The sequence below is a fragment of the Semicossyphus pulcher genome, unplaced genomic scaffold (assembly GCF_022749685.1).
Source record: "Semicossyphus pulcher isolate SPU_LCO1_2020_fin unplaced genomic scaffold, fSemPul1.0.p SCAF_10, whole genome shotgun sequence".
Classification (NCBI taxonomy): domain Eukaryota; kingdom Metazoa; phylum Chordata; class Actinopteri; order Labriformes; family Labridae; genus Semicossyphus; species Semicossyphus pulcher.
This window is the reverse complement of record NW_027211604.1, coordinates 8,901,185-8,919,282: the sequence shown is the minus strand read 5'-3', so window position 1 is coordinate 8,919,282 and position 18,098 is coordinate 8,901,185. Positions and strand designations below refer to the sequence as shown.

General features: G+C 42.1%; 1 protein-coding gene across 2 annotated transcripts; it reads left to right on the top strand.

Annotated features, from left to right (window-relative positions):
* Window positions 1-1,396: 1,396 nt before the first annotated feature.
* On the top strand, window positions 1,397-16,766 carry tbc1d8b (TBC1 domain family member 8B). Of its 2 annotated transcripts, XM_069669924.1 has the most exons (21): window positions 1,397-1,607; window positions 4,707-4,817; window positions 5,104-5,222; window positions 5,515-5,740; window positions 6,156-6,396; window positions 6,952-7,159; window positions 7,280-7,447; window positions 7,543-7,704; window positions 7,986-8,136; window positions 8,332-8,546; window positions 10,581-10,698; window positions 10,788-11,073; window positions 11,163-11,292; window positions 11,369-11,467; window positions 11,551-11,619; window positions 11,708-11,948; window positions 12,035-12,100; window positions 15,440-15,532; window positions 15,685-15,732; window positions 15,831-15,928; window positions 16,055-16,766. In XM_069669924.1, exons 1-21 carry the CDS (start codon window positions 1,481-1,483, stop codon window positions 16,481-16,483), a joined length of 3,405 nt encoding a protein of 1,134 aa, XP_069526025.1. In that variant the 5' UTR covers window positions 1,397-1,480; the 3' UTR covers window positions 16,484-16,766. The 2 variants fall into 2 exon arrangements, with proteins under 2 accessions (XP_069526025.1, XP_069526033.1); XM_069669932.1 differs by lacking the exon at window positions 15,440-15,532.
* Window positions 16,767-18,098: the final 1,332 nt, after the last annotated feature.

Sequence of the window (18,098 nt, the reverse complement as noted above, 5' to 3'; positions counted from 1 at the left end):
TTTTGGTTTATACTGCATTTAGAACCCATTAGGTTTTTCCACCATAAGGCAGTTTCCAGAATGAGATTCAACAGGACTTTAAGAAGCCTTTGGACAGTGGCAAGCAAATATAGTCATTTAGATCTGGGCACTGGTGCTGTAGACAATCTGCTGATAAGGAATTTCTCTGTTCTGTCTTTACATCTCTGTAGAGTAGATATTGTTTGCCATGCAAGCTCTCTGTATATTTGGTTGGGGAGAGGCTGTATAAATGTTAAATACAGTAAAACACTATTCTCCAACATTGAGGCAATTTGTGGAAGTTTGGAAGTGAAGAAAGTGTAAATACGCAGTTACAGTTTTTTATTGGAAGATAAAGAAGTTAAGATGAGTTCAAAACCAAGAACACGGGACTAAAAGCTAACAGTGTTACACGTTATATGTATAAAAATAACACACATTTGAGCTGAAACAAAGCCATCACTATCAAAAGTAAAATAAAACACATTGCACATTTTAGGTTATTTTAGGTCTAAACTACATTTTTAAATTTTTAAATGTATATTTTCCTTTATTTTTCCACTTTCTGCCTCTGTATATTTAGGCAATGGGAGGAAATGGTTTGGATTTATTCATTTAATTTATTTGTTAGGGACAATGCAATTTAACATATAGTTCTAATACAGAGCATGAAACTTATGTGTTGCACAGAGAGTTTCTAGCTAATTTTGCCCACTTGTTCCTCATTGGGCCTTTACATGTACAGTATAATAAAAAGAACACAACTTTCAGTATCATAAAACCACAACAACGGATATGAAGATACAATTAAGATAAGATAAGATAGATCTTTATTAACACCGAAGGCAATTAAAGTGGCAGATAGCTCCAAAAATACAGTACAAATTAAAGAAATGCAAAAAACAACTCAAGTATAAGTGAAAATATAAAGTGCATGGCTTAATGCAAAAGAGAAGTGCCTGATAGAAAAACAATATTACAATTAAATACATAAAATACAAAAATATACCAATACTCAAATTCTATACACCAATACAAATAAAAATGTTCAAATACAATAAGCTAAAAATTAGAACAGCTGTGGTTTGCTTTTAGCAGCACTTTAAACAAAGACAGTTTTTTTAATATTTTGGGATTAAACACTTGATCACTACAGCAATGTATTTGCATTTATGTATCTTAATTTTTTTAAACAGTTATTTAATAGTCATATAATATTTATGGATAAAATAAATGAACCAATTTTTTAATACTTTTCCCCTCATTTCATTCATGAAACGGCTGGAAACAGGGAGGACCGCCTTCTCGTCTAAAACTACAATCCCAGAATGCCTTGCAGCTCTGGCAGCATTTCTTGTCGACGTGGGAAGGGAGGGATTCGGACACTAAACAAATGTCCACGGGTTTGATGTCGGGCTACGTTACAGATAACTGAGACATGTCAGCGGGATTTGACAGATAACTCCATGACATTTCAAACATGTGGCTCAAACCTGACGAGATTCTGCTGAAAAACGCCTTCAAGTTATGGGTCACCGAGAAGGATAATGAGTATTTCGTGCTGCAAAGGAGACGGGGGTACGGAGAAGGTGGAGGCGGTTTGACAGGTAATGTTAACGGTTATGTTTTCACCTCCTCGCGCGTGCAGGAGAGCTGCTGCAACCTCGCTAAAGCCACATTAAAACAAATTAGCAATTAACGGGTTAACTCGCCTTACCTTTGCTGAGCTAGCGTGCTGTCCTCCATGCACAGGGCGGGTGCTGCTGTGTAGCGTTATCGTCTACTCGAAAATATCCTCATAGCAACAGGTACAAGTGTCAGAATTACATGAGTCAGTGTGTGTGCTGAACAGCTGGTTTCTAGTGTTGACACAGCAGGCAGCAGGACTGAAAGTCTCTTTGATAGTACGTGTCAATATATTGAGTTGTTTGTTATTACATAGACAACAACGTTACATTTCGAAAGAGTGTATGTTATTGCTGCACATGGGCCTTAAAACTTTCAGCCGTTGTTGTTTTGGATTTAGCCACAAGTAACAACACAAGCTGACAAAAGCAGACTAAAATTATGTCGCTGTTTTGTAGACTCACTGCCCCCCCCTGGGCCAGTGTGTGAATATTTGCTCCGCTTTCCCCTCGAGGCTTGAAATATAACAGAAACCCTTGAATTTATAACCTCACTGCAATGTCAGGGACTGATGCAGCCCGAGCAATAAATGTGTCAGCTACTTTATGGTGACGCTGATGCTCAGGCGAGCTGTCAGTCACACTGTAATTTAGGTTATGGCAAAGCTTTGCTGAAATTGGATGTAATATTTTAACCTTGGAGAGAAAACCTTGACAATTGGTTTTCTAGAATAGTGATTGTTTTTGGTATTGATTAATCTGTCAATCAATTTAAAGCTCCTAATTTTCAGTGATTTAAAGTTGAAAGGAGCAGCAAATACTTACAAAAAATGAAGCAAAAAGGACTGGTTTATAACTATCATTTTTCAATGTTGTTCTACTACTTCTACTACTACTACTCTTCGTTTTCTTGCTATGGTAATGTAACCACATATAGTAGGGATGTGAAACAAAAGCGTCATAATATAGTAAGGATTCTTTGTTCAAACATACAATATTTGGTGAGCTCACAAAGTCTGTCTGATTGAGATTCAATTTGTGTCAGTGACCTACGATCGATAAGAGATTAATCCTTGGCTCGTTTAAATCAGCCAGCTACATTTAATATTAACTCACAAAAAATATTGTTTGACAGTTTTTTTTCCTAAACTGAATTTCAAGTTAAAGTCAAACAAAAGAGCCTGTTGCAATTTTATATCTTAATGTAAATGTAACTGTCTTCCATGGTTGTATAATTTCCTAGTATAAAGCTACATAACCCCTGCAGGGTGACAGCTTAAATTGGCTCCAGGTTTTAGGACAAAGTGTTGCATGCCCAAACAATTAGCTTAACAGTGGTTACAACAAAGCACTAATGTGTGACCTCTGAACAATAGCAGCCCTTTATTTAATCATGGATCAATTGCACGCTCAGGTCGTCAATTCCTAATAATCTCATACTGAATTTGTGACTCAGGATCAAGCTGTTGTATAAACCTCATTGCATCACAGCCTTTGTTATTGTGAATCTTTGAAAAAACCCAACAGCAGAGAAGCAGTGCCTGTAATCCCACCATTGATTGTGAGCTACACGCCACAGAGAGACAGCAATAATTAATAGATAATGAATGATAATGAAGGGTGTTCCAGCTGAAGACAAAGGCCTGCTGTCCTGTGTGGCTGGTGTAATGATAGTGGAGGTTAAATACCACCTGATTGAACATACAGCACGCTGCACTCCAAGCCCTCTCCAGCTCTAGAGCCTTTTCTGTCAAGGATCTTTTTATGTGTTTAAGTCCATCCTCTCCTGTGGGCTGTTGTTCTGCTCTGATGAGAACATAAATTATCTGAACTGTGTTTGATCCTGTGAATCCTACACGACTTGGCAGCTCAGCGTTACAACATGTGGAGGGGCTGAGCCAGGTTCAGCAGACAGGCAGGCCGGTGTAATGCTGATGATGCAGTGCGCGAGGGAGGTTTCACAGCGACCTTGTTAATTATTCATGGAGGGCACGTCACAGAGAAGTGGTAAAGGTAACAGATTTGGCTAATTTTAGTTGCACGGCTCTGACGTGGAGCGGTGGGATACAATGTCAGAACGAATATAAAGGCTGTCAATGATTTATGTTCGAATAAAAGACTAGTTATGGTAAGGATAGGTGATACACAGAGTAACACTAGATAAATTAGCATGAGGTAGTTGTATTTTATGATGCTTTCAAATAGACGTTTATCCACAAACACAGCAGTTAAACAGCTGTGTCATTTAACAAGCATAGGGATTAGGCCTTGATAAAAGATCATTTATTTATGTTCTCAGTTTCTTGGTTATGAAGGCCGCACAATGAATCTGAATATCATCGTTACTGCAATAGAAACAGAGCACAATTAAGTCCCGCCCACACAGGATGACAAAGCCATTTATGGCTCTTCACTGACTTTGTATTGCACGAAGATGCCGGCTGTCACAAAAGCTGTTGCGTGCTGGGATGCAAACCTACAGAGTAAAGAACCCATAATAACATGTTTATATATAGCCAAACAGAAAAACTGAGCCTTTAAGAAGACAAGTGGATAAATGCAATAAGATTTTATTATGATTATATTTAAGTTCTGGGGTAATTATTCCAAAAAGATAAGCTGCACTGAGACAGAGCAACAACATATAATTTGTCAATAAACCTTTTTATCTCTGGTAGAAACTGGCCGTTAAAGTAGTTCTCTGACATGCTGATAGCTTGTGTTGTCTGACAGTAACAGTTCAGCTCTCGTGCACGTGGTTTACAAGCTATGACGTGTGGCACTGTGTCTTCATGGTCAAGTGCAGCACCTAAATGGCTCTCAGCAGCTGTGATGTTTGGACAAAGCTAAAATGTGACAGCAGCATTATAATGAAGCACTGCAGTGCTGCAGAGCTGTACAGAACTTGTTATACAGATTTAAGAACATGTTTGTTTGGTACACAGCCTCACAAATCTAAAATAATTAAGATAGTTTTAAATTGATGCAATGATGATATTGTGTAGCCCTTGAACATCATATTTGTCTGTTAAGTGTTTACACAGTTTTGGTTGAAAAACATCATCGTGCTGTGTGTTACAGGGCTCCTTGTGGGAACTCTGGACACTGTGCTGGACTCCACATCCAAAGTTGCTCCTTATCGCATTCTGCACCACACACCTGACTCGCAGGTGTATTGGTCGATAGCATGCGGTATGTCAACATCTTATTATAGCCAACGGATCAATAGTATATATAGTTATAAGGCGTTATAAAGCAAAGATGTTGCTTTATAAATTAAATGTTGAAATTACATATTAACGTCATCTGTAATGTACTGAAGCCCAAGTTCAAAATCCAATAATACCAAATCTGTGAATGTTGTTTCTGTTGTCACTTTTTTAAGCTATGAAATTATAATTTTCTTCAGATTTAAAAACCATCCCAACATAATATTTAACTTTTTGTAACCTTTCTTGTGTCCTTGATGTTGGCTCAGGTGTCACCAAAGAGGAGATCTTCCAGCACTGGGACTGGCTGCAGCAGAACATCATGAGGACGCTCTCGGTCTTTGACTCCAGTGAAGACATCACCAGCTTTGTGCAGGGCAAGATTAGAGTAAGATCTTACAGGGACTCAGAACATCCCGCACTGCTAATATGTTAGCAGGATAATCTCTCAGCAGGGATGTGATTGTAGTGCTGAATGTGATAACGGCCTCTTAATTCTTGTAAATCTTGACTTTAACCTGATTATTTGGAGCCACTTTGCGATAAGTGTACACCAAGAGCAGTGCCTTTCATTTTCCATGTGTTGATTATTGATGATAGTGATTCAAACTGCTTTAAAGTTGATGGTTGTCCGGTTATCGACCCTGGTCTGCAGTAACCCTCCATATTTGATGTGTTAGGGTCTCATCGCCGAGGAAGGAAAGTCGTCCCTGGTGCTGGAGGAAGATCCGGAGAAGTTCCGGGAAGCACTTCTGCGGTTTGAGAAGTGGTTTGAGCTGCCCTCAGAGGAAAAGCTGGTCACATATTACTCATGCAGCTACTGGAAAGGCAAAGTGCCGTGCCAGGGCTGGCTCTACCTCAGCACTAACTTCCTGTGCTTCTATTCGTACCTGCTGGGATCTGAGGGTGAGTCTTTTCTGTGCCAGTTTATTGAATGAGCATTGGTCTTGATAATGCTGATCGGTGGGAACAAAGACCCTTTCCCTGGCAGCTCTTAACAGCCACTGTAGTGGGCTTCAGTGGCCTGAAAGAAACATTATTATTATTCCCTGAATATGTTTTCATTATAAAATAGCTTCAGGCAGTGACAGCTCTGATAATAGTCAAAAAGTGCTGCCCACAGTGTAGGCAGACCTGAAGCTGCGTGGATAATGGATAACTCTGAATTTCATGACACTGAGTGACAGCTTCAGAAATTTTATGTTGCTATGAACATTTTCAGGTTTTTATCACACCTATTCACCCAGTCATTCGTTCTTGTCTTTGCAGCTGTACGCTTTTATTTCTGATTTAATTCTCACGTGTCGTTGTGACTCTGCAGTGAAACTGGTCATCTCCTGGGACGAGATCTGGAGGCTTGAGAAAACCGCCAACGTTATTCTCACCGAGAGCGTCCATGTCTTAGCTCATGGGGAGGATCACTACTTCTCAATGCTGCTGCACCTTAATGAAACGTTCGTCATCATGGAGCAGCTGGCCGACTACTCCATCAAGCGCCTTTTCGATAAAGAGGCCTTCCAGAGAGAGCCGGCGCTCTCCGACCCCCTGCAAATTACCAAGAGGTACTGTCTGTCTGATCCTGTTAGTGCCTGCTGACAGCTTGAAGAACAAGAGTAAACATTAAGTCTGACTTGAGTCAGGAAGCATTTGTGTTGTTTTAATTTGTTTGGAGTGGCAGGGCAGGTCACACATTACAATAACAGTGCCAGGTGCTTTAAAATCAACCTAGTGTAGTTGTTTGCTTTGATCACTTTGACTACAACTTCCAGCTTTAGTTGGATGTTAATTTATTTCGACATTTAAATTCTTAGTTCTGTCATTTAAGGTTGCACATCAGAACAATTTACAAACTAACCTTGAGCTAAATAATAGACCTATTCTCACTATGATTTACAGAATAGATATTTGCAATGAGCTGAAGAGGGCAAAGAAATAACCGAATGTTCATGTGCCTAAAAGATGGATATGTAAAGTGACATATCCGTCTGTCAGGAGCTGTCTGCTGACTGCTGACAGCTGACTGCTGTGCTTGTTAGTCTGGAGGCTGCTTTTAGGATGTTCTTGAAAAGCTTCAACGTGATTTTCTGCTCATGACTTCCTTTGCTTCCCCCCCACAGAGGCCTAGAAGCTCATGCAAAGAGCGAGCAGTTCCGGACGTTTTTCAGGCTTCCCAAAGAGGAGAATCTGCTGGAGGTGCACGAGAGCTTCCTCTGGGTTCCCTTCAGCCATTTCAACACGCTTGGCAAGATCTGCCTGTCTGAAAACTACCTGTGTTTCGCCAGCCAAGATGGCAGCCAGTGTCATATCATCATTCCAATGCGAGAGGTGAAGCGGGACAAATGTGGTGTAAAAATACTTCCAATTTAATACCATCACAAGCAGCACCGTGAATGCTGATGAATAGCAGAATAACTGTCCTGTCTGCCAATGTTTGGACTCTTTCAGGTTGTGAATGTTGAGAAGCCAGACTCCAGCAGCAGAGCTTTAACGGTGTGTGTGCGTGGAAAGAGGGCGCTGCGTTTCTCTGAAGTGCGAGACTACCAGCGGCTCGCCAACACGATCCGCAGCAGGTGTGGCATTAGCCCCAGCCCTCAGCACTCTGCCTCAACGGAGGTAACGTGATTACCTGTTGTTTCACTCTTTTCTTATAGTTTGCTGTTTATTTCGTAGTTTTCCCTAAAAAAAACGTGTTTTTTTTTTTACTGAAGGCCATTCGAGGCGAGTGCCAGTCCCTCATCAACCACTTTGAGGACAACCCCGAGGACGTAACCCTGATGGTGGGGCAGAAAGACAGCAGCAAGGCTGTAAGCACGGAGGCTCTCATGACTGTTTTCCACCCGCAGGATGTTGAAAACCTTGACCCCAAAATGGTAAACATTACTTTCATCCAAATGGAAAATAATATCTTTTTAGTGGGAAAAACAAGAAACACTCTGACAAAAGCTAACTGGATTACCTTGATGTTATAGTAATGCAGCAGAGCCTTACTGTGCTCTGGAGGATGGAGGTGTGCGGGTGGGTGTCGAAGCAGTTCAGGGGTGGACATGAACAAAAATAAAGAATGCATCTGTTTAGACATACATGCAGTTTTCAAAGCTTTGCAGATCATGTACTTTCACGCTGTGCTGTGTGCGCTCTGTGTGTTTGACAGCTGAAAGAAAAGATGAAGGAACAGTCTTGGAACATACATTTCTCTGAATACGGACGAGGCACGAGCATGTTCTTCACCAGGAAGACACGAGACCTGATCGTCCGTGGTGTTCCAGAGGCCTTGAGAGGAGAGCTGTGGATGCTGTTCTCAGGTACGGATTCAGCAGACGTCACACGTGCAGTACCTGATCTGCAGTGTCTGTAATTTGTCAACACCTGTCAGCCCTGCGTGATTGACAGCGTTAAGTACTCAAGCCCTCGCTCAACATAAATATTTAAACACAACATGGCTGGTGTAGGATCTCAGCAGCGTGAGATTTTGACTGCCTGTGGTTCTGCCTATGTAGGAGCTGTGAACGACATGGCCACTCACCCCGGCTATTACAGCGAGCTGGTTGAGCAATCCCTGGGCACCAGCACTTTGGCTACAGATGAAATCGAGAGAGACTTGCACCGCTCACTGCCAGAGCACCCCGCCTTTCAGAGTGACACAGGAATATCTGCTCTCCGCAGAGTCCTCACTGCCTATGCATACAGGAACCCCAAAATTGGATACTGCCAGGTACTTTGATTTCTTATGCTTGTTTTTAATCTCTTAGAGGCTCCAAGCAAAATACAGAATAAGTCATTAGTATGTGGCTGTCATAATCTGTAGCAAGGCGTTCTCACACAAAAATATATGATGAATATGAAAATACGCACAAAAAACACAATTACCAGGAAGTGTCCAATTTGTTTCCTCATTTCAAGTTGAAATTGAAGTGAGATTCTTTTTTTATTCTTTGTTATTCTTTACTGTCATGCCTCATACAGTTGTGACCAGATGCATGAAGTACCCATAATAGAAAAAATTCTAAGGTCAACTTCATTGTGACCTCCAATGACTGTATATATAGATGGACAACGTGTCTCCATTTACTCTCATTGAAAGGAATTGATACCAAAATAGAGCTGTTTATAAGCGCTGCCATCTTGCGATGGTGACGTCATTTGAAGCCAGAGCTGTGCCGTAGAGATCTGCAGGTGGAGCCGCCGTAGCCACTTCTGCTAACCAAAACGCACACTTAAAGTGACAATCTCAAAGTTTTTCATTTAAATAAATGCCTGTTACGTCATCTATCACCGAATGAGGTAACACAATGGCGATTGAGCATATGGCCCACTGATGAAAGCCTTTGCATTTATTATATAGTATTATTATGGACTGAAAATCACAATATTATATCTATCTATATCTTTTTACTCTATTTATGTGCAGTGGTGGGACATTTTTCATCAAATCCTCATTTTTATTAGTATACGGTAACTACTAATACTAATACTAATACTAATTTCCCCCCAAGGTTTAATAAAGTATTTCTGATCTGATTAATTATTGTCAGGCAAGGAGTTTCCCATCCGCCAGCATCCTTGCATTAATGATCTCACCCAGCTCTTCCCTCAGTGCCCTAGCCAACCGAATCGGGTTAAAGGAGCCGAAACCGGCCTGACCGTCCTTTGGTTTGAAAATAACTTTAAACTCCTCTGGCTGGTCCCCTTCCATCCTCATCATCTTTGAATTTTCCCCGCTACTTCCTCCCTTCGTCTGACTCCTGCGACAAATTGCTCTTGCTTTTTCTTTTCCTGTCTTTTTTCCCCCCATACTGCTTTGCCAACTCTCCCTCCACCTTCATCATCAGTCTCCATGGTAGATGCATCAAAACGTGTGTGTTTTATTAATAAATAGTCAGAAACGGCCGTATTTGTCAACAGAGCTGTCAATCATCTTTTTGACAGCATCAAATAACAACTTAAAAATAAACTTGTCAGAAAAATGTTGGACGTAAATCAGCATGATAATAACTAACTATAATGACAGAAACCATGTTTGAGGAACATTTATTTGGCGTGTATTTTGATTTTATAGTTTGACTCATGTCCCATCTGTTAACATGGAGGAGGCGGGCTTTAAGACCTATACTGCAGCCAGTCAGCAGAGTGCGCTCCAAATGTTTTGGCTTCACTTTTAGGGAGCTGTCATGTCGTCCATCTTTTTATACAGTCTGTGGTGACATCATAATGCCCTAGAAAACTTTTGGATGTAATTTCTGTCCTACTCCTGTGAGTCTAATATCTGAAGAATGACACGATGGATTATCTTTACATTTGGGACAAACGTCCCCCTGGACTCAAGGATGACTTGATCAGATATCGGTTGTTGAAGGTCAGAGTTCAAGGTCACTTTGACATCACGTATGCTCATTCTCGTAAATTTTAAATCCAAGAGTTCCTCCTTCCGTTATTGATTAGTGGTAAATCTCCCCTCGACCAACCTCTCACTTATCTGTTCGTTCTGCTGTTGTGAGAAGGGTCTACTCTACTGACAATAACATGCTCTGCAGAGGAACACAAAGACAGCAAGTTTTTTTTAAAGGCTCTGGAGCTCAGAAAAGGCCACAAGTGATATAAAACCAGTGAAAACATTTTTATAAAGGCACTGTGTCTCTAAAAAACACATCTTGAGAACACAAACACCTTTAAACAAGCCTTCGCTCTGCAGTTAACCTTTTACTTGTCACTGAAATGGTCTGTTTTTTTAAATTGTGTTCCTGTTAAGGCCATGAACATACTCACCTCCGTCCTCCTGCTCTACGCCAAAGAAGAGGAGGCTTTCTGGCTCCTCGTGGCCGTCTGTGAGAGGATGTTGCCGGATTACTTTAACCGCAGAATCATTGGTAAGAAGCGAAGCAGAAGATGCCATTCTCACACTGTCTTTGCTGGACATTTTGGGACTTTAAATTTCAATGATTTGATTGTTCTTCAGGCGCTTTGGTCGACCAGGCGGTGTTCGAGGATCTGATTCGAGAAAACCTCCCTCAGCTGGTGGAGCACATGACAGACCTGAGCTTCTTCTCGTCCGTGTCCCTGTCCTGGTTCCTCACGCTCTTCATCAGTGTCCTGCCCATAGAGAGCGCCGTGAACGTGGTGGACTGCTTCTTCTACGACGGCATCAAAGCCATTCTGCAGCTCGGCCTGGCCGTGCTGGACTACAACATGGAGGCGCTGATCACCTGCCACGACGACGCGGAGGCCGTCACCATCCTCAACAAGTCTGTGTGAACACAAACAAAGCAGGACTGATGTGTTGTAGACATAATTACTATATAATCGATGAATGCTTTATGTTCTTTCTTTTCAGATTCTTTGACAGCGTGACAAACAAAGACAGTCCGCTGCCTCCCACAGTGCAACAAGCTCCCGTGGGCAACAACGATAAAACATCCCACTGCAATGTGGATATCAGCGAACTGATCCGAGAAGCCTACGAGGTACTGCATGATTCCTCTTTGTTAGTTTCATTCTGATTTAACGGATGATTTAACCAATTATTGCACTTTGTTTTAGAAATATGGAAATATCCGGACAGAGGAGGTCGAGAGTTCACGGAGAAGAAACAAACTGCACGTTATCCAGACGCTGGAGGACACAACCAAACAAAATGTTGTAAGTGGACATTGCGTTAACGTGTAGTTGGTGTAATCGTGTTGTTTCTGAGTTATTAAAGATGAATTCAAACCTATTTCCAGATTCGAGTGGTGTCCCAAGAAGTCAGATTCGGCTCTCCACAGCTGGATGAGCTTTATAACTTGTTCAAAGTGAGTAAAAGATGTGACACAGGATCTTTAAATTCCAACAATCATAATACAAAAAATAGAAATAAACATGTTTTTTTCCTTTTTTCAGAGGCAGCATTTCCTCAGCTGCTACTGGACGATGAAGAGTCCAGCGCTGCTGCATCACGACCCCAGCCTGGCCTATCTGGAGCAGTACCAGCTGGGTTTCCAACAGTTCAGCGTGCTCTTCTCCCTGCTCGAGCCCTGGGCTTTCTGCACCACCAAGAGCACCCTCTCCCTGTGGATATTCCGCCTGATAGACGAGAACCAGGACGGCCTCGTCAACTTTAAAGAGTTCTGCTATGCCCTCGGTAAGTCCACTCGTTCTCTGCTCTACACTGATGCAGCTTAACCTCAGTTTCCACGCTGCCTTAACGTCAAACTGCTTCTGCTGCAGATACTTTGTACTGTGGATCTTTCACAAACAAGCTGAAGTTCCTCTTCAAGCTGCATCTGCCACCAGGTGAGTGATATACAACTGACAATGACACATTTTCTTTTTGAAATGATCAACATGTGTCATCCTTAACCTCTAACCCATCGTTGTGTCTCAGTCACATCAGCCTGTCTCTTGTAAGCTACACAAAAATCCGTGCTTCAACCCCCTGATCACCCATGTCTGCAGTGATAACACATGCCTGCAGGGTCAAAGTTCAAGTGCTGTAAATGTTTCCAGGCTAGATTCTTAACGGTTTCCAAATTCTGCCTAAAGCCGTCACATGACCGCAACAATAACTCAACCGCAGCAGACATGCAGGAGCAGCCTTATGCACGACACAACGTCAGATGGAGTGACATCGCAGCCTGTATGAGTCGTCATTTCAATAATCCAGTCCATAACGCAGCGTTTGTCGAGTGAGCACATCGCCTGGGACACTAAGCTGTCCTTGAATACGTGTCTCCTGTCTGCGTGACGTGGCCGTGCCTGCTTAAAGGCAGGGGTAAGAATAGTCCATGTAGTTTTTGTCGGGTGAATGAACTTTGCCATGGCAACTGTGGGTGTGAGGAGCTGCGAGGGCATTTTGCAGTGAGCTCGTTTCTCCATAAAGAGGATCTGTGAGGAGGAAGAACTGCTCAGATTACAACCGACATCTGACTAGTCGAACTGAGTCACAGTTTGTGATGTGCCAGGCCACTGAACATCAAGCAGCAAAGCTTGTTTTATGCCTCATGGAGAGCTCGTAATGCTTCAGCACCAAGGACAGGTCCCATTACGGTCCCACAGTACAAACAAGATAGTAGAGACCCAGTTCCAGGCTGCGGTCCATGAGTCTTGTTTGCTTAGGAGGGTTCCTAACTGGGTGAAATGACCCGGAAGAGGCAGCCTTTATAAGAGCTGGTTAAATCGTCTAAATGCCAAAGGAAGGAGCTTCAGTGCTTCCTTTCCTGTTTCTCATAGCACAAGGAATACAACAATTCTCTAGCAAAAGAAAGTCCCACAGTTCCTCGCAGAAGCAACATTTAAAGCGACACACATGTTCTACTGTTCACAACAACAAATGATCATAAATTTAACTATTATTTTCATAAAGTTCACTTTTTAGGATTTATGTGGATAAATATGAGAGGACAGGGGGTGGGCATGAGGAAACATCCTCAGTGTGAAACTGTTTTTATAGCTGATATTCTTTTTTATTTCAATTCCAACTTTGGTAATGAAGTTGTATCCATACCAAGCAGGCACCTTTTATTTGGCCTGCCCAGTAAGAATGTTTTGCCACTGTCTCTGCCCCTTAAGAGACTTTCCTCCCGTAGTTAACAAACTATTTATTGGACCCATTTAGCAAAAGCCACGTATCTTCTTAACATTCTGGCACTAAATTGATTTTTTTAGACGAACAAATCAAAACAAAATTAACTTTGTTGAGACATCTTTTTCTACAACACACTCAAGAGAGACAACACACATCTCTTCTGTTGTAAGACCTGGCATCAGATGCCTCTTTTCTCTGTTGCTGCTGAAATGTCAGTGCTGCTAGCGTGGTTTGTTTACTGGATGCACAGAAATTTTAAGGGACCCTCATGTGTAACCATGAATTAACTTTTATGGTTGCATGCTTAATAATACTGATCATGTTTTAATTAATTCACTTTATTGGAGGGGGGAAAGGGGGCCACGCCTGCTTAAAAGACAGGAAGTGTATAACCTTTTATGGTAGCTTGTAATGTGTGACCTCTGTAATAGAGCATCTTAAGTGTCACCACAGCGCACCCACATCGATAACATCTGCTGTCACAGCCTATTGTGCAGGTGGATTCTCCTAGCAACGTGGCTGTCCTCCGTATAAATAGTCCATCACATTTTTCCTTGACCTCAGGCCATTTTCCATCAGGGTCAAGGAAAAGTCTTGCACTATATGTGCACTATAAGGCTGCAATGTTTTTTTCCAAGCCCTACGTAGTGAGCCCACAGTCGCCTGTGCCCTGACAAGAATGATGTCAGGGCTCCAAAGACTCTATAATAAGAGCTGCACTTTGTGATATCATATTACTTGGAGAGTAATACTCCAGTGCGCTGTAAATGATGGGGCGGATGCTCATTGACTTTTCTTTTGTTTGCTTTTTGTGTATAAGAATTCAGTCGAAACAAATCAACAGATATCAGCACGGACTGCAATCAACAACTACAACTGTACTTCTTTTTTTTATGATGCTTCGTCATCACTGTCACGACTCAAACTCTCAAGCAGAGTCGTACACTTTTGGAAAGTGTGCAGAGTAAGATGAAAAATAAACCGGAGACCTCAAACTTGGCAATTTCACAGTGGGGCAGCCCCGAGCTCGCGTAGATTAAGTGAGAGCCCACATCAAAGTCTGACCACGGAACTGGGCCAAACGCCCCATTGATCAAGCCAATGAAATCACGGGCTATTTAGAGCTGAGAGTCTGCAGGTTTTTCAGTCCACGCACACAGAGCAGCAGCTGGACTCGCTCACATCAGCAGAAGGGAGGTGCTACTCAGCGGCAGCATCTGTGTGGTGACTGGATGAAGAGACAGAAAAATATCTAATGTGCCCTTTAATTAAGCTGCGATGTCCTGTTTAACTCACTGTATGACAGGTTGGATACTGAGAGCTTCTTTCTAGTCTGCATTTCAGGAAGGGTTGCTACAAGTTAGGATGCACAGTCTGTTAGCAGTTAAACACGTGTGAAGCGTGTTAGCACATAGCAATCAGACCAATGCAGTTAAACGTATCTTGGTCTTTTTAAAGTTATATTTTAGATATTAGGATTAAATGCCAAGTCTGGACGTTGAGGAAAGGTCATCACATTTATTAGGTATCGCTCTGTTTGGACCCAAAATTTCAGAAACAAATTTTATGGCACAGACTCGCCGAGAGACCAAACCACATGGTGATCCTCAGGCCGAGCCGCTAAAGCAGCACAAAGCTGTCGGGCAGATATAATGACACTGCTGGCTCGTGAGGGTAATTGTTTAATCCTGCGGTGCACATCGGCACGCATGTTTGCACTCGACCACGCACACACTCACTGTCGGGGGTTGGAGCGTAGATAAAAAGCACATCTCACATAACATACATGCAGGAATGATTATACATCAAATGCCTTAATTTACTTGACAGTGCTCGTTTGCACAGAAGGATGTTGAATTCATTTAATGTGTTTTATGTAATAATTCTGTACGTGACAATGACTTGCCAGTTTATTTTCAATGTATTTCTAATAAGAAATAACTGTTTCTCTAATTAAATCCTTTTAACAAATGTCTCCTCCTCTGCTCATGCAGATCCTCTGTCTCTTCATCTTCCCTCTTAGTGCACTCACAGTCAGTATCTTTTAGCTTTCACAGGCAGTCCTTTGCACTTAAAGGAGCAAAGAATCCAGCACTTTATCCCTCTGACTGAAGACTCCTCTCACTTGACTAGACTCGCTGGTTAGCCTCTTTTCTCTTTCTTCTCCTTTTAAAAACTCTGATTGAACTTTTATCCTTTCCTTCTTGCTGCGTGTCTGATTTCCTTAAAATCTGTGATTGTCATTGAAGCGCTCATCTTTACAACGTGTTCACACGCTGCTTTTATGTTGCAGCATTTGATCTTCCTGAAGACGGTGTGATAAGGAAAAGTCCTGAAAGAGGTAGTTGTTCACTTAAATGTATCACAAACAGCTCTAACAAAGTCTGTTGATGTCTTTGTCTTGTGTGATGGTGCAGAGTTTTTGTGTTGAATTTACAGGCAGGGGGAAAGTGGATCTGCAGGCTTACCTGAAACAATGGCAAAATGAAATACTTAAGAAAGAGGAAACCATCAAAGACCTACCAAGAATTAATCAGGTAATCAAATCCATGATGTGTTGGATGACTGAAGAGAACTTTTTTACTTCTATTCTGGCAAAAACGTAGAATTGAACTTTATATTTTCACAGTAAAACAATCTACAATACTATTTTTGTATTTCAGACTCAGTTTATCCAGTTCTCCAAGACTCTGTACAACATATTTCATGGCGATCCAGAGGAGGAGTGTCTGTACCGAGCCGTGGCCCATGTGACCAGCCTCCTCCTGAGGATGGAAGAGGTGGGACGGAGGCTGCAGGAGCCGAGCAGCCCGCCCGAATCCACAAAGCCTGCCAACAGCGCTGCATCTTCTGTGGAGGAGTCTCCAACTGAAGACGCTTCTACCAGCCCAGAAGGCTCCAACACATCCCGCAACAGTCAGGACGGCGGGCCCGACCTCACGGAGATGGAGTGGTCGTTTTCATTCGAGCAGGTCCTGGCTTCTCTGCTCAACGAGCCGGCCATAGTCTGCTTCTTTGACAGGCCGGTGGACGTTCACACTAAACTGGCGCAAGCTAAGGTTGCCCAGCTGAAGCTGAAGGCAAACAAGTGAAAGGAAACATCAGAGAGTTAATTCTTCAGTTCTGATTCACACCCAGAAGTGACCACGAGTTTCCTTTCCCCCGCTTGGATAGGGCAGCCGGTTCTGGGTTATGCAGGCAGTAAGAGTACTGTTGAAGTGGAGGAGACATCAGGTTTTAATCTGTGATGCAACAGGTTTGTGCGTGAGTGTGTGAGGAGCTTAAGGTCAGGCAGACAATGATTTAAACTTAGCTGATGATACAAATAAGGAATAACGTCTTTAAGACAAAGTAAACACTATTAAAAACAGTCCACTGACCTTCAGTGCATTTTAACTCTAAGCCCCATTGCAGACCCTTCATAGGCTTCCCCAAATCTGATTGATGAATTTTCAACATGTAAACTCAGCTTGGTAGAAGTTTAGTTCAAGCTATGTTCTCCCGACATGCCATAGAGCACATACAGTACAGTTTTTTATTGTATAAGGGACTTTCAGTACTGCCTGATATATTTAGAAACAAGAGTTTGTCCCTCCCGCCGTCTCTGATGTCATTCTGAGGTTCATAAGATGACCTTAGATAAGGTGACCAAGAGTCCACAGACGACCTTCTGGATATCTTGATGTATTTTCTCTGTTAGACAACTCGTCACCGCTGTAGTGAAACTAATCTGTAAATGCTGACGTGTCCCGTGATTTCGTTGTCTCCTGTTCTTGGGCAACATTAAATGTTATTCTGTGAATTTATTGTGAGAAACACCAGCTTTTCAGGTGATACAGGCCCAGAGCGAACAGCAGTGCAGGGAGTAAAGACAAGCGGCAGTGTCGTCCCTGGAACTGATTTCAGAGATTACATCTGAATGAGGATGTCAGGCACATTTTATCGAGAGCCACAAGATTCAATTATGGCATTGACTATGACATTTGCAATAACACAAAGAGAGGAAGCCGTACTGCCACAGCACATCCATCCGTCTCCGTCTGTCGCTGTAACGATATTATAGCATGACTTCATGAATAGTTTGAACTCCACACTGCTGCTGTAGGGAAAACTCCTCGTCCGCTTCTGACAACGTGCTGTGTGTGTGACCTTCACAGTGCAGTTGGTTGATGTACTGTTTGCTCATGTCTGTCTTACTGTATATGTAGGATGTTATGCTCTAGTATAAGTGCAGAATTTTGTACATATAGGTAAGTTCAATAGTCGTCTGATTATTGTATTTATGAGGCTTGTGTTGAAGATGTAAGATATGAGCTAGGGGTCTCGACTTAAAACCTTCTGAAGGACATTTTTGTTTTATCAAAACTCAGGGTCCAATTTGTGTAAAACAAAAAAAGGAAGAAAAGGGATATTTTTTTGACATAAAGTATATGACTGAGTTATATATACCTTACAATGTCTGTAACATTAAACTTTAGAGCATGTGTAGCATAGTACAGGTTTCGTCACTTTACGCTAGCCGTCAATGATTGCATCTTACACTGCTCGCAACCGAAAGCCAGACTTGACTGACAGTATTTCAGTTTTCTTTTCACCTGTGCGCTTACTGCCTCTTTTCCTTCCTTTTTGCTCGTACCTGCAGTGAATCATTTGCACACTTGTTTGAGATTCACATAAAGATATGCCTGTATCTCGGCCAGATCTCCA